The 16,422-nt window shown below is 34.2% G+C and overlaps 1 protein-coding gene across 1 annotated transcript in view; it reads right to left on the reverse strand.

Annotated features, from left to right (window-relative positions):
* LOC111622181 overlaps positions 1-14,568 on the reverse strand; it is a 26,423-nt gene extending 11,855 nt beyond the window's left edge. The window contains exons 1-10 of the mRNA XM_023364527.1: positions 13,504-14,568; positions 13,310-13,423; positions 11,426-11,524; positions 10,687-11,327; positions 1,947-2,258; positions 1,808-1,880; positions 1,363-1,469; positions 1,090-1,267; positions 967-1,011; positions 313-423 (exon numbers count right to left, since the gene is read on the reverse strand). Coding sequence (XP_023220295.1) covers positions 313-423; positions 967-1,011; positions 1,090-1,267; positions 1,363-1,469; positions 1,808-1,880; positions 1,947-2,258; positions 10,687-11,327; positions 11,426-11,524; positions 13,310-13,423; positions 13,504-13,674 — 1,851 coding nt within the window. The 5' untranslated portion in view covers positions 13,675-14,568. The remainder of the gene's footprint in view (positions 1-312; positions 424-966; positions 1,012-1,089; positions 1,268-1,362; positions 1,470-1,807; positions 1,881-1,946; positions 2,259-10,686; positions 11,328-11,425; positions 11,525-13,309; positions 13,424-13,503) is intronic.
* Between the last annotated feature and the right edge of the window lie 1,854 nt (positions 14,569-16,422).

Below are 16,422 nucleotides of genomic sequence, written 5' to 3' on the forward strand. Positions count from 1 at the left end.
AATTTGTACTGCCGTGGCTTATCACTTCGCACTCTCGTTTCAATTTTATTCTGCATCTTCCCAAATATGCGTGTTTATGAGAGAATTTAATGCTCAACGAGTACTTTTTACCAATTTATATACATTTGCTGATACCATAGCTCATACATTCTGATTAAGCTACATCTTTTCTAATATAGCTGAAGTTTAAATGCAAATGTTTAAATTTTTTCCTTGTATAGCGAGTACTTAAAATGAGGAAGCTTTGTAACGACGATGCCTTTCTTAATTTATTGAAATTTTCATAAAACCTTACCTTCGACGAGGCATTACTGACTTTCTCCAAGCAGCAGCCAACATCAAATTAACCACTGCATCCGATGGAACGAAATCAAAAACTTTCGCTTCGTCACACAACATGCTTCGAAGTATTCCTTTCAATCCCTGAAAGTAGAACCGAACACTGTTTCGAGTACCCGACATTAATCGTGTCACACGGATTAAATTTTTGTGAAATAAAATATGCTTATTGCAATATTTACCTTTATTAGAAACTAAAATATGTTTTTAAAGAAGAAGAAGAATTTAATTCTACTTGTAAAAAAACCATCGGAACATAAAGATTCAAAAATACAGAATTAGAATTAGAAGCTAACTCATAAGAATCCACTTAATAACATTTTAAGTAAATGGTAATTGGTTAACTTCTAACTATAATTCCTGATTCATAAACGTAAATGTGGTTTTTTTTCAGTCAGTGTGATTAGACAGAGTTAAATTGAAAAGCGAACATTAGAAGAATAAGAGGAACGTAGAAATACAACAATTTACTAATACACCTATTGTATATTTAGTACTGTAAATGGTATTACTCGGATAAAAATGTTCTCTGAAGGATTTATCTGTATATCTAGATAAATTTTCGATATTTAAGTTCAAAAATAGCTAATCCTTCCTTCATTCCCAGAAATATTTATATACACTTACAATTGCGGCTACGTAATCTGTTCCACTATTGCCATCGTTCCATCCCTAAAAAGAAAACAAATTTGTACTAATTACACACAAACGTATAATGATTGTATTTTGTGGTAGAATAGAAATACTCACGGAAAAAGGTTCCTTCCAAGTGCAACCAACAATAGAAGGTCTTACAATGATTATAGGCAAATCTCTACAGAAATTATTTAAATAATTTTCTGTTATGGCCTTTGTTAAATGATAAGTACTGGGTCGATTTTCCAAAAGATTTTCTTCTGTTATTTGTACCGAAGCATTATTCTCTACACTACAATTAGAAAAATATCAACACGACGAACGTATTGAAAAACTTTAAAAATTAAATTGCAAAAATATTGCATTTAAAATGTCATAATATAGTACTTTGCAATGTTCTTAAATTCCTCGTAACTTCTGGCCATTGTATAGATTTTTTCATCCACTTCCTTTCTGTCGCAGAAAGAATAAGCGGTAGATGCGTGTACGAATGCCTGAAATTATATTTAATTTATTCAATAATCCCCAAGAAAATTTATACTAAACAATAAGTGGAATGAGTATTGAAAATAATGTTTTATCCTAACGATATAGCATTTTCAAAATTATTTTTAATTATTAATAGAAATTGTAATCGAAATCGCTGAACATTACGAAGACATGTAAAAATATTTTGTGTTATTTCAGCGAAAAACGCAAAACATACGAAGTATTTCAGCTGATTTGATTTAAAAATGAAAATTAAACTATAAATACGAAAAAGTTCTGTGCTAAATTCAATTCCGTGTACATTTAGAACTTATCTGCAATGAAATTATTACCAAATATTTACCACTAAATTTTTCATTCGACGACAAATTTCTACTACATTTTTTGTCGTTTCTACGTTATTGACGAACGAATCTCTGCAAAATAAATTAAAATAAATGAGCAAGTCACAAAATGATCTGCTTAATTAGAGTAAAACTTACCGAAAAGATTCATCGAATTTAACAGAAGCGGCCAAGTGAAACACCACCGAAACATTCTTCGTTATCAAATTCATATGACACGAGGAAATTCCTAAGTTCTCACAAGTGAGGTCCCCTTCGATGCATTTAACTTTATCCGTAATTTCCGGATTATTCAGTAGAACATTTTCGAAAATCTTTTGTAAATATAATGAATATATTAGAAATTCGATAACAAATTTGATTGTGTAAGGTAACGCAAGCGAGTAGAAAAATCGGACAAATTTGAGTTGTCGTAATTGTGTTCGATTCTTTATAAAAATGTACTCAATTCTGACAACACGAAGACATTTATTAATTAAATAAACCAGCAACGAGTTGCTCAACATTTCCGGAAATCTTTAAAATATCGGTGCTGCCATCTGTTATCGCATTTTTATGCGATAACAGATATCACGTAACTGTTATAAAAATGGATAAAAAGCCTAATTATGAGGGTAGAGGTGGGTTTTATAAAAAAAATTGTAAATGACAATTTATTGTTAAAATAATATAAGAAAATTAAGTATATTGGCATTGTCATACACGTGATTGCTTTTACGCTAATTTGATTAAAGTGACGTCGGATTTCCTTTATAACCCTTTTCCCTTGGGGTGGGATTAACAATTCTTGGAACCACTGAGTACAAAGAGATGAATGAAGTCCTGATGAAAGAGGAGAAAGGACATTCTTTACCCAGACCTTGAGGTGGATAGACAAGAGTTGTGTTCCAGGTCGCGTTTGGCAATGATTGGAAAGTACAAGTGACTTTGATGAAAGGATCAGGTTTTATCGTGATTACGACGAATCAGTGTGACAATTAAGTGTATACGTTAGGGGAGCATAAGAATTTTAGAAAGGCTTAGGTGGGGCATAGCACAAAAAAGGTTGGAAAACACTGATCTACACACTGCACGGCTAGAACTTACAAACTTACCTCAACTCTAGTTGAAGCACTGAACATCAATTCGTTACGGAATGCTTACTTCATTTGGTGGATTTACCTGGAACTAACTGGACGGCAGACTAACAATGGGGAAAATATACAGGAATTAACTCTTCTCTTCTTAGAGAAAAACTGATTTCATATTTGGATTCAGCAAAAAAAAAAAAATTTTTTTTGTAGGCTTGTGTTATAGAACGATCGTAAACGTTCCAGAAACGTTGAAAATAGTTCGTTTGACTAGACGTAAACAGGAGACGTTCAGAAATAGAATCGGAACCAGGAAGTGTTAATATAAAGCGGCATGCAAGATTTACAGGCGGTTTTTTGCGCTTTTGCGGGAAATCGAACATATTTTTATGCTCATGTAAAAATTTTCTGGAAACGTCTGGAAACGGGAGACCTAATTCTTGAATTCTGTGAAAACGAGTAAGATTGGCTATAATGTAATTATCTTAATCTTCACTATCGTTACTTTTTGCCCACAAATAAAAACCCAGCGAAGCGGGTCCTTGCAGCTAGTACATATATATATATATATTTAGATAGGGATTGCAATCCAGCAGTGTTTTTTATCCAGCTGGATATTTGCTGGATCAGCATCATTCCAGCTGGATCTAGCGCAGATGTATTTTTGGTGCAATAAAATGTTATCTATCTATCTATCTATCCAGAAATGTATGGTTTTTTTAAGAAATAAAACCTTTTTTTAATACTGTACTTAAGAATCTTTTATTATGTAGACTGTTCACTATAAATCAGTAAAACTTCTTACACATTTAGGTACAGGTAGGCCTCCTACAACGCGGTACCTTTACAACGCGGTTGAAAAAATGCGGAAATTTTGTTACAACGCGGTTTACGGTATTTAGAAACGAATTATCTTTCACATAACAGAAAAATCGCAACGGATCATGTGATACGAACCGCAGTTCGGCATACAGAACTAAATGTCCTTGAAAACAGCTGTTTGTCGCTGTTGGCGTGTTATTTATTCCCTTGAAAGTTTCTGGGGAAGAGCGGTTTCTAGACAGATGTGCATCAGTTACCGTAAACACTCAAATATATCACTAAATTTTCCATCATTTGTACTGTTTCAATAAGTGGGGACAGCAAAAATGGTCCAAAATCTAAATATATAAAACTCAAAGGTGACTGACTGACTTAGTGATCTATCAACGCACAGCCCAAACCACTGGACGGATCGGGCTGAAATTTGGCATGCAGATAGATGTTATGACGTAGGCATCCGCTAAGAAAGGATTTTGATCAATTCTACCCCCAAGGGGATAAAATAGGGGATGAAAGTTTGTATGAAACTTTGTCAATTTTAAACCGATCGGGCTGAGACTTTGCATGCATAAAGCTACTATGACGTAGGCATCCCCTAAGAAAGGATTTTGATAAATTCCACCCCTAAGGGGATAAAATAGGGGATGAAAGTTTGTATAAATCTTCTTAGATTTTCGACTGATTGAACTGAAATTAAAGATTGGAGCTACTATGATGAAGACGTCCGCTTAAATAGGATTTTGATAAATTCAACCCCCATGGGGATAAAATAAGGGATGATGGAGGATGTAAATGTATTAGTTTGAACCTATCAGTACCTAATGGAACGAATAAATTAAGACGAACAAAATAATTTTTAGTTCTAAATGTTGACAATAGATGGCGTTAGTAGTATTTTAAAACGCGCTATCGTTGTGTTTTCACTGAGTTACATATACCCGATGATGAGTGGCCGCCGTATCTAATAGTACATACTATACCTAAATATTTCTAGCGGATTATATTTGACGATTTTGGCTGTTCTTTTCTTGGCATATTTTGGATTGCATTTGCTTTGTTTCGGTTTAGTAGTTTTGGTTATAGACTCTGCTTTGTATTTGGCATTTGTTTTGTTTTCGTTTGGTTTAAGTATAGGTTTTGTCGGTTAGACTTTTTTAAAATGGCTAAAGAAAATCTGAACGTTAATGGAGAAGTTGAAGAATGTTCTCTCATGGACAGTTTTATGTTGCTTGCTCACGAGTAAGTTCACCCAATAGCTTGATAGTTTTAGCGCCTAATGACAGATTAGTTAAGAATATTGTGTACAAAGAAGTTTTGTAGGCCCTAATTTTTTACACACGCTAAACAAAAGTAAAGCCGCAAAAACTATACCTAATTAATAATAATACTTCTTAACGCGAGCAAAGGCGCGGGCAAAAGCTAGCACAGTATAAACTTCTATTGGGTGTATATTTTTTACAACATAGTGAAGAAAAGTTATTTTTTGCGATTTTTACTGTCCACAAAATTGATTGAAAAAATTTTAGCCATAACAATGCTGAATGAAAAGAAAGGGCCGTCGTTAAAAAATAAAAAATTATAACTTTTCAAAGATAGAAATTTTGAATCAAATTAAAAATCAAGAGCGGATAGCTGATATTAGTAGGCATTTTAATTTAAATAAGTCGACTATTCGGTCGGGAGAAAACATCAGAAATTTGGTCGCATCCGGATCATCTATTCTCGCGAAAAATGTTGCTCGTCCGAGAGCACCTATAATGGAAAAAATGGAACAAGCGCTAATATTATGAGTAGAAGATATGAACATGAAACGGTTGCCTTTAAATAAAAGTGCAGTTAAACACAAAGCCTTAAAAATATTTGATTATTTAAAACAAATGGGACAGTCGTCCGCTGATGAAGCCAGTGTTAAATTCGTAGCTAGGAATGGCTGGTTTGAAAAATTCAAAAAACGCCATTCAAACGGCAAGTTTTTCTCTTTTTAGAACCGAATCCCAGTTTTTGTATTAAGTTGGTGTCTTTTATAACGCGATTTCCCACAACGCGGTATTTTCAAGGAACGTATCTAGAGCGTTGTAGGAGGCCTACCTGTAGTAAGCTCAACTTTGGTTCGGTTTAACACTTGAGATAAAGATAATTAACTTTAAATGTTTAGTTAGATTATAATTATAATGTAATCTTAAAGTTAAATACAGTGGTACCTCAGGATACAAAATTAATTCGTTCCGAAACTGAGATCGTATCACGAAAATGTCGTAAGGTGAATCATTTTTCCCCATACAATTACATGTAAAACCAAATAATTCGTTCCAACACCAAAACACACTCAAATTAAAGCTAAGTAGTACATTAAAAAAAGTATAGTAAGGAAAACAATGAAAAATGCGTTTTGTAGTTCTAAATATATAAATACCCATAATAGAATAATAATTGATTAAAAAAAATGTAGTTTTATTTGCACTTTACCTTCGAGGTGAAGGTGTAAACTGGTGGCGGAAGAGACGGAGAAGGGAAATGATACTAAAAACTTAACTTACATAACATAATGTAACAATAACTTAAAAATAACTTATAAAACAACACTAATTTTTTAAATTTTTTTTCTTTTTTAATTTTTATTCACTTCTTTTTGCTTTCTATCCTTCACTTCCACCAGCACTTTCACTGGATAGAGGTCGCATCAGTAGCGTAGCGTAGTGGGGGCGGCAGGGCGGCCCGCCCCGGGCGGCGCCTTTTAGGGGCGGCAAAATTTCACAATAAATAATAATAATATCTTGTAAAAAGTTGAACCATTTTATTTCATATTTTCGTCCACTTACGACTCGGACCGATTGAAATGAGCACGGAATAGTGTTACCATCCATCCGGACAGTCAGGGAATCGACTCGCCGTCCGGGGATATCGTGCGCGACCTGTCGACCTTTTTATTTTTTTTCTTTTGCTTGTACGATTTATTCGCATATATACAGTCGACCTCCCTATAAGATCACAGATACGTTCCATTCTTTAGGAATCCGATTTTTTACGGGTCCTTCCAATCACAGCCCGACACGTGTCAAGTTTACGGACACGTGTGATTGTTTACGGCTATTTGAAAGGTTTTCTTCCATAAAACTAATCGATTCTAGACTAATTCTACTCAACATTTCCAAAATACGTTTATTTTTTGGGAATAATCCGTATAAACTACGCTATAAACAAAAAATTGTAGGATTACTTACCGAGTGTGCACCGCCATTGCTAAAGCTTGTTTTTGTCGCGGAACAGCACACGATACAGCGGCCGATTTCTAATAACTTATTTTTCTACGAAAACTTCGTTGAACTTTGGAGACATCATTAATATAAATAATTTTAATCGCCGTTGAATAAGAAATGTTTCTTTCACAAGAAATGCACAAAATTACAGTACTGTATTAGACTTACGGTACCTATTTTACATACTATACAGACGATAGTTAGCCGAAACTCTCCATAGCGTGGCGCTACGCGGAGGAAAATATATATAAAATTATAATAAAGTTACAATAAATTAAGTTAATATGTAATTATATATACCGTACCTAATATATATATAATTAATATATAATTATACGTACAGTACCTAATTAATATATAATTTATATAATACTGTCCAGACGATAAAAATCTCTCCGTAGTGTGGCGCAGGGCAGAGGAAAATAGTTCGGCTGCCCGATGACGTTTTAAGTAATTATAGAAGTTTTTTTTATCTTTTTTTACCACATACCGTCACAATTTTTTCACAGTTTTATAGGAATCGTAATTATAGGGAAGTCTACTGTATATACACTTTCAATATTCAATACAGCTAGGTCACTTGCGTTACTCCTATCCAAGTCTCCCTAGTCGATAATTATAACCGATTTAGAACCAGCATGCACTACAAATTAGTCTTCGCGTTGCAAAATGACATACGCATGCGTCAGGAACTTCTGTTGGAAGAAACCTCACCTCCTGTCCGGCTCAGCGATTTTAAAAAAGTGGCAACACTAGCACGGAATTTTTCATTACTTATTCTGTGACGAAACTGAATTTTAGTCTTTTAAATTGAGATACCTAAATAAGGAGGAAGCGAAAATTTCCTCCGCCTCGGGCGGCTGACACCCACGCTACGCCACTGGGTCGCATGGTAAAATATCTATCCATAGAGGTTTGGCTTTGCCTACTTTTTAAAATGTTTCTAAAATGACTTAGGCAAATGTAATTACTCCGAGCAGCAATACTGCCAGTGTGAACCTTTTTGGAATGTTTCTTTTCAATAAAATCAGTCACTTTCTGATAATACCTCAAGATTTCTTTTATCGAGCGAGATCCTTCCACGACGAAGCAAACACGCGGACCGAGACCGATGAACAGAAGTGAGTAAAAACTGGCGCTGCGAACTAATGTAACGTCGTATAATGAGTTTTTGTTCGTATGGTGGAACAAAAATTTGTTCGAATTTCATGTCGTATCCTGAAAATTTCGTATGCTGGGGCGTTCGTATCCTGAGGTACCACTGTAATAGCAAAGGTAATTCTATTAATTAATTTATATTAATATATTATATTATCATAATGTAAGGACGGATAATAAGTGGCTAAGTGGCTATCAGTCTTACCAGTTTTCTTATATAGACTCTAGGCTCCATATCAGTCTGTGGTTATTTATAAGTAATTTAATTATTAGTGTTAGTAAAGTAGTTAGTAAGTAATTAGTAGTAGTCTAGTATTTATGTTGTTTTCGAAACCGTGTTTTGCGAATATATTGGACTTCGAACTCACATTTGAGTTACAGTAGAGCGTCGTTTATCCGAATCAATTGGGGACTGGGGTTGTTCGGATAACTTGTTTTTCGGTAACCGATTATGTACGAAACAATATATTAATCTATCCCATGTTGAAATTTTTCTCCGTTGCGTGTCGCTTCGCGTTGAATTTTCGTGGATGTTAAGCCTAACGAAAACTTTTTAAAATAATAATCGTGGCTATTGTACCATTAAAAATTCTTTTTTTATTATATACAAACAAATTAAATATATTGAAAAATATAAAAACCAAAAAAGTATACTTTAGATATACTTTTTTGGTATAGATCTAGTATCAAAAATGTTCGATTCAGGACGAAACACAATCCTCAGAAAAACACCACACAAAAGTGCCAGTGCTGCCAGCTAAAACACACACACCAACCGAAAAAATATTGGAGTAGCCCAAGATATAGCCAAAGATTTCAGCGCCACAGCACTAGCGAAAATTTAAATTTGCCGACTGGAATGCTTTCGGATAACCGACGTTTCGGATAAACGACGCTCTACTGTCTAACTAAACACTTGACTTTATTTCCATCATTTTTAGTTGATACGTGACAACAGCACGTTTCAGACATAAAGCCCCTCATCAGTCAACTAAAAAATATATACAATTTTTAAACATTACATAAAATATTTTAGAAAACAAAATTAAAATAACGTATGTTTCTTACCATATTCATTTTTAATCTGTTATACATACAAGGTCTTAATTGATGCACACAACATATTTTACAATAAGTGGAGTAATTTCATTAAAAATTTTTTATAAATGATTTTTTTATATATTTTTGACAGTATCCAGGGGTCATAGACATAATCACGTACATATCTCAAAATAGAAATAGACGATTTGTTGCATTATTCCTTTTCAACCGTACCTGCGTTACATACTGCATTGCAAACCAGTACAACACTGTAAGAAACATACGTTATTTTAATTCTGTTTTGTAAAATATTTTATGTACTCGTAATGTTTAAAAATTTTATATATTTTTTAGTTGACTGATGAGGGGCATTATGCCTGAAACGTGCTGTTGTCACGTATCAACTNTTAAAAAATACAGTATTTTTAAAGTTGAAATAAGATTAAACTAACGAAAACCAAAAGCAAAGTGATGGAGAGATAGGAAGCGCTTGTATATTGATGACGTAATACACGTAACTGAGGAGCGAACGAAAAGAATCGAGTCGAATTAATTAAGTCGGAAAAAAGAAAGTGTGCGTTATAATCGAGAAAATGCGAGTATTGTATTATTCTTTAAAATATTGGTGTTAAATTTGCCTTATAATATCGTGACGACTCCTGTAAATCGGGTTATCCGATAAGAATAAAGTACAATATCATTATAGCCCTATCATTGAAAAATTTCGCTTATTTTTGCTCGCCTCGAGTTTCGCTTAGTAGAAATGGCTAAAAAGTGCGCAAAATACGTGCGGAAATACGGTATTACGGCATCACCTGTATTGGACGACCACCTGTCTAAAAGACCACTTTTTGAAGGAACCGTGGGTGGTCGCCATAGAAAGGTTTTACTGTATATAAAAATGAATGTATATGTGTGTGTGTGTGTGTGTCCTTCATGCATTACCACACCGTTTATCCGATTGCCATGAAACTTTGGAAAGTTTTTTTAATTTTTTAATACACTTCCGCGAAGTACATTTATCCTACGATAGATGGCGCGCGTTTACACGAGCATTCGAGCACTGCGTGTTCGATCCATTTCACATTGTGAAGACCATTTCCTCCTTTTAAAAAATATTTCTATATATGCATTTGTTATTTACGATATTTGTAATAATTTTTTTAATCATATGATGGTTTTACCCACACGGGGTAAAACCACACAAACTTAGTAAAACTATCTACTACCGTGAATATGTGCTGGTAGTTTTTGTTCGTTTATTGTAGTGGTCCGAGAAAATCTACATGGTATGTGCTCAAAGGACTGTCCCCTTTTGGTATGGGATTTAATAGGCTTTCACCTTTCCCCCTTTTCCTATTATATAGTATGCAGTCGACGCAATTCAGTATGACATTTTCTATGTGTTTTCTAGCGGTTGGGATATAAAAATTGCATTTTAGAAGATCTTCCGTCTTCGCCGCTGCAAAATGACCTTTTCGGTGTATGTGTTTGATTATGTCAGTTTGCATCGATTTGGGTACAACGTACAGTTCTAGTCCGTTTTCGTATTTATATAAAACGTTATTTTTCAGTACATAATCATTTGTCTTTCCTTTTCTCGCTGAATCCTTAAGAGCTTTTATATTTTCGTCAGTATCCTGTGCAGAAACAATTCTTGTTGTCATTTCGTCGGAAGAACGCGTAATTAGTAAAACTGCCTTGCGGCTTAGTGTATCCACATGCTTCATCTGGCTGCCTTTCCTATGGACAACTTCATAGTCAAATTCGTCAAGTAATAAAGACCATCTTGCTAATTTTGGAGTAAGCTCCTTCTTTCCGAGTGTTCGTTGAAACGCAGCACAGTCCGTAATTATTTTAAATTTCGAACCCAACAAATAGTTTCGAAAATTTTTCAAGCCCTCGATTACAGCTAGTACTTCTAACTCGTAACTGTTATATTTTTCTTGCTGAGGCGATGTTTTCCTACTCATATAATTGATCGGGTAATACTTTCCGTTGTCAGCTCGTTGTAGCAAAACTGCTCCGAACCCGAGGCAACTTGCATCCGTATTGTTTTTAATGGAGCGCCACGCTTGAAAATATGGAGAACTGGACTTTGTGATAGCATGTCCTTCAATTTTTGAAATGCTTCTAGTTGTTCTGGACAGAATTTGAATTTTACGCCATCTCTAAGCAAATCGCTTAAGGGTTTCGCTATCTTCGAATAGTGTGGAATGAATTTCCTAAAATAACCCGTGAGTCCTAGAAAGCTTTGAACATGTTTTACGGTTTTGGGTTGTGGAAACTTTTGAACGGCTGCTGTTTTAGTCGGAGAAGGTCTAATTGTTCCGTCTTTGATGACATAGCCGAGAAATTCTACTTCGTTCTTTAAGAATTGACATTTTTCGAAATNCATTAAAAATTTTTTATAAATGATTTTTTTATATATTTTTGACGGTATCCAGGGGTCATAGACATAATCACGTACATATCTCAAAATAGAAATAGACGATTTGTTGCATTATTCCTTTTCAACCGTACCTGCGTTACATACTGCATTGCAAACCAGTACAACACTGTAAGAAACATACGTTATTTTAATTCTGTTTTGTAAAATATTTTATGTACTCGTAATGTTTAAAAATTTTATATATTTTTTAGTTGACTGATGAGGGGCATTATGCCTGAAACGTGCTGTTGTCACGTATCAACTAAAAATGATGGAAATAAAGCCAAGTGTTTATTTATAACTCAAATGTAAGTTCGAAATCGAAGTAGTCTAGTAGTTAGCGGATTGAAGACATGTCTTCAACTCATTGAATAGTAACCATTGGTCAGCGGTTGAATTTAGTGTCTGATTAAAAGTGTCTATTAAAACTTTATCGATGCAAACTTTTACACTGAGGAAACTGTTCCACCTAGTGCAGCAGTCAAGAATCAAACTCAATTCTTTGTCTTTTGCCTCTTTTACATATTTTTGCAAAAACATATCATCTTTGGTTGGCGATTTTTTAAAAGTCGTATTCTGTTGTCAAGTGTAGGCCTCAGGGTGGAGAGAGAAGTGGGCCATGATGTTGTTTTTTGAGTCAATGAAAGTCGCAGTCACGGTGTTAATGGTTTTCGATCTGTCAGTAGCAACAATGGTGTTTATATTTTGATGGTCTTCCCATTCCTCAAAGGCGTAGTACTAGCCGACCGCGTGCGACAGCGAACGTGTCGGTATCAATATCTGCCGGACTGCCTGTTAAACACGCGATAGGCTTAGCGGAGAAAGCGACGCGACTCCCTATCATCGCGCGATCGCCGGAAAATAGTATGAAAACATTCTTATTTTTTGACTCAGGTAAAATATCGATTGAACTAAAATAAAAAGTTTTCTATTAGCTAGTGGGGTCATCTCCCACTAGCCAATGCGCTGGATCCAGCTGGATTGCTGGATGAGGGATCCAGAAATTGCAATCCCTAGATATAAATTATGTCACTGATGGTTAGAAATAAACTCACCCAGTTCTTTTTACCAACTTGCTTCTTTTTTGCCTCTGTAATACCGTTCTAATAAACGCTAACTTTAGTATTGTGACGAAACAACCATTCTCTCGACGGTTATGATGGCTTTAAGGTTTACGTATACATCCAACTGCAACCTCTAGAAACCGCATGTGAAATTGAAAGGAAACGTGAATACTCAACATGTAATTAAACTTAAAATGAGGGAATATGTTACTCGTCTTTATGGAGTAGGAAACATGGTGCAATACTAAGCATGGGCATGACAGGAATTTGCTCACACGTTGGACTGTACTCACGCTGCGAACATTCATTACATTAGAAATACAAATACATTGATTGATTGTTGCGTAATATGCTCCAATATATTCATTTTCTCGTTTGTTCTCTAGAAAGAGCAAGTATAAATAAGCCGTAACTTCTGTCTACACTTTTCACAAAATCTTCGTACGAAGGAAGTATCACGTGCCCTTCCGATTATTTAAGCAAAAATCGCATTTCTTCGGGGTAAAATTTAATAAATGTAAACTGTACGTTTGAATTTTCGATAAAATTGTAACTCTTACAGAAAATATGAGTAAAATATGTAATATTTTAAGCTACCAAACAATAGTTTAGGTTTCATGAAACAAATGTATTCTAGAAAATTTACATTTTAACTTACTTTAGAACGAAACAATTCCGTCTTCCTCTCTTCCGCTGACATTCCTTTTTTGCTTCTGATTAAAACGTAAATCTTTTCATTATTGCAGGACCTTAGCAATTTCTCTAAAAGCACCTTCAAATATTACAAAGATAAAGCGAAAATGAGTATACTTGAAATATCTGTGTATAAAATTATGACGTAGAAATACTTGCCTGTCCCAAAGATCCTGTTGCTCCCGTTACAAATATCTCACGACTTTCGTAAAATTTCGATATGGACATATTTTCTTCTGCAATTCTTTCGAATATCCTCTTAAATGAATCAAAGCGAAAAAGATAAAACAAAAAATTTATCACAAAGAGTGAGAATTGCACTTTCCCCATTTTGAAAGAATTATGTCATTAATATATAGATGTTTCGTATCGTAAAAACGTTTACCAGATAAAAGCAAAAATTCTCTTAACTATACCCCAGTCATAATCATAAGGTTTCGGGAGTGGTTTAATAACACGTAAACGTTGAATTAATTCATTAAAATTTTTTCGCCTTCTTAAAGTTAATTCTGCATTTGAATGTACATATGTCAACGTTTTTCTAATCTTCGAAACAAGCTTTATAGCTGATTTCCTAGAACCTCTTCGACATTCGCAGAGAGTCTTGCTTTATGGCATAAATCGACTCGAAACGATGACCGTCAAGCGGATATTTTATTCTAGGAAACGGGAAAAACCACATATTATCAGGAAGCATGCGAAGCCATATCTGTCGAATTTCAAACCATAGATTCGAGTGGTGTTTTTGGTCTCGCTCCATTTTTCGTGTGCCTTATATTCGATTATTACACGAATTCTAAAATAAAGACAATCCTTGATATCTTTCTTAAAACATTATTAGATCATTAGAGAGAAACATCATAAAAACCTATGTTTAAATGCAAAATAAACCGGTCATTTAAGTGTGAGAACGGGGGATTCCTGGTTTATCCCCTTCCACATACAGATTGGACACGACTTGTTTATTCCAATTGGTGTCAGCACTGACAAGGGCAAATCTCCGAGTAGCCGAAATTATAAAGTCTTAATCGAAATTTTAGAAGGGTATATCTAATTTGAAGGTGAATCGACAATGAAAGTAAGCCTTAAATTAATCTAAACAAGTTTATAATAAAACTGCAAATTTAATTATCAAAAAGAAGATATAATACTAGTATGGAACTTGATTTACACCAAAGTATTACAAAATTATAATAGCGAATACAAAATATGAATACTGCTAAAATTAACTCACTATTTAATCTAGAAAGAAAGAGTTTACATAACAGGTATATCACCTTAATGTATAGTACAATGCCTCGAGTGATTGGTGAATGTAGGAGAACTTCGCAGGAGCTTCGGACACAAAAACAGCAGTCTTTTTGTAGGTGAGCAAGAACTAGAAACGAGCGAACCCCTGTTGTGAAAGTGACCTCTCTCTTTTATAGAGAAATTTCTTCCTAAATATGCGTAAATCCCTCCACGCCCTCGACGCGTGACGGAAGTCGGGGTTAGTTCCGTAGTGGGATGTGTCGAGATCTCATGTTTATAATCACGTGCAAAGAGAATGACGTTATCTACCTCCAACAAAGTAAAATATAATGATTATTTGTGACAAAATAATACTTTAAAATGTATTAAATTCAAACAAATTTAAAACGTATCTCATTCCGATTGCTGCAGTCGAATTAACCATTCTATATTTTCACATCGAATATATATTTAGTTAAATTACGATATATCATAACGTTGTTAAAATTTCTATTAAAAAAATAGAAGAAAATATTCCTGAACATTTTCATATATGTATAGTTAGACCAAACACATTTCTACAGTTAATTCAGATGAATTATTTGATTAAACTGTTATAAACACGCAACATGTTCTAAATAAATTTAATTACAAATAAAAAATCTAAAGTAATATAAAAAATTAAAAGGTTAAAATACTAATTGAATTATTCAAGAATAAAGCAGAAAATGCAACAATAATCACAAATTATAAATTAAAATAATGAGTAGAATTGTGTATGAAATAATTGGAAATATTTTAATTCATTCCTCTTAATAAGGAATCATTTTATCTGTATATGAAATTATAATCCTAATTAATTTGCTAGAAATGATTAAAATGGCATATTTACTAATGTAATTATATTTGTAAACTGTAATAAAGTAATAATTATTGTTTGTTGTTTTTTAGAAATGTGACCTTTGGGTAACAGTATCGAAAAATCCTTAATTGTTTCCTGCATTACGGAATTTTATCAATTGCATTACGCAATTCTGTGTATAATTGTACTAGCAGAAAGCCCGGCGTTTCTGGAGGAAAAGTAACGATAGGGAAGATTAAGATTATTACATTACAGGCAATCTTACTTGTTTTCAGAGAATGCAAAATTCGGTCTCCCTGTCTCCAGATTAATTAGAGAATTTTTAGATGGGTCTAAAAATATGTTCGATATCCCGCAAAAATTCAATAAACCGCATCTGCGCCTGTAAATCTTGCACGTTGTTTTCTTTTAACATTTTTATTATTGTCACTTTCATTCTTAACAGTTCCATTGTTAGCATTTCCATTATTACTTAACACTTCCATCGTTGAAGTTTTAATCCTGTTTCTCTCCCCCGTAAAGGAAAGTTCGAAAATTCCTTTTTTCTTGTGCGTTCTCGTGACGTACTCTTACTGTGTACCAAATTTCAACTTTCAACTCCTAACCGTTTGTTATTATTATCAACGCCTCTCGATTATATATATAGACTAGCTGTTACCCGCGACTTCGTTTGCGGAGGTTTTGCAAGCAAACCCCATTTACATTCAATATTTTAATAACTATAGTAATCTATATACAGTGAAAACTGCTTAGGCAACCACCTGCATTCGACGGGCACCTGTCAAAACGGGCAAAAATTTCTGGCACGGAATAGTTTATCCATAGAGTCTTCGTATAAGTTACCTGTATTAAACGACCACCTGTGTAACGCGACCGCGGGCATCGATTTTTGGTCCGAAACAACATACAACACCTGTAATAAGCGACCACTTTCGCGAATGTATCTGGTCTAAACTACGGTAAGAACCCATCTCAACAACGTTTCC

The sequence above is a fragment of the Centruroides sculpturatus genome, unplaced genomic scaffold (genome assembly GCF_000671375.1).
Source record: "Centruroides sculpturatus isolate CEXI.00-Female unplaced genomic scaffold, Cexi_2.0 scaffold306, whole genome shotgun sequence".
NCBI classification, from domain to species: domain Eukaryota; kingdom Metazoa; phylum Arthropoda; class Arachnida; order Scorpiones; family Buthidae; genus Centruroides; species Centruroides sculpturatus.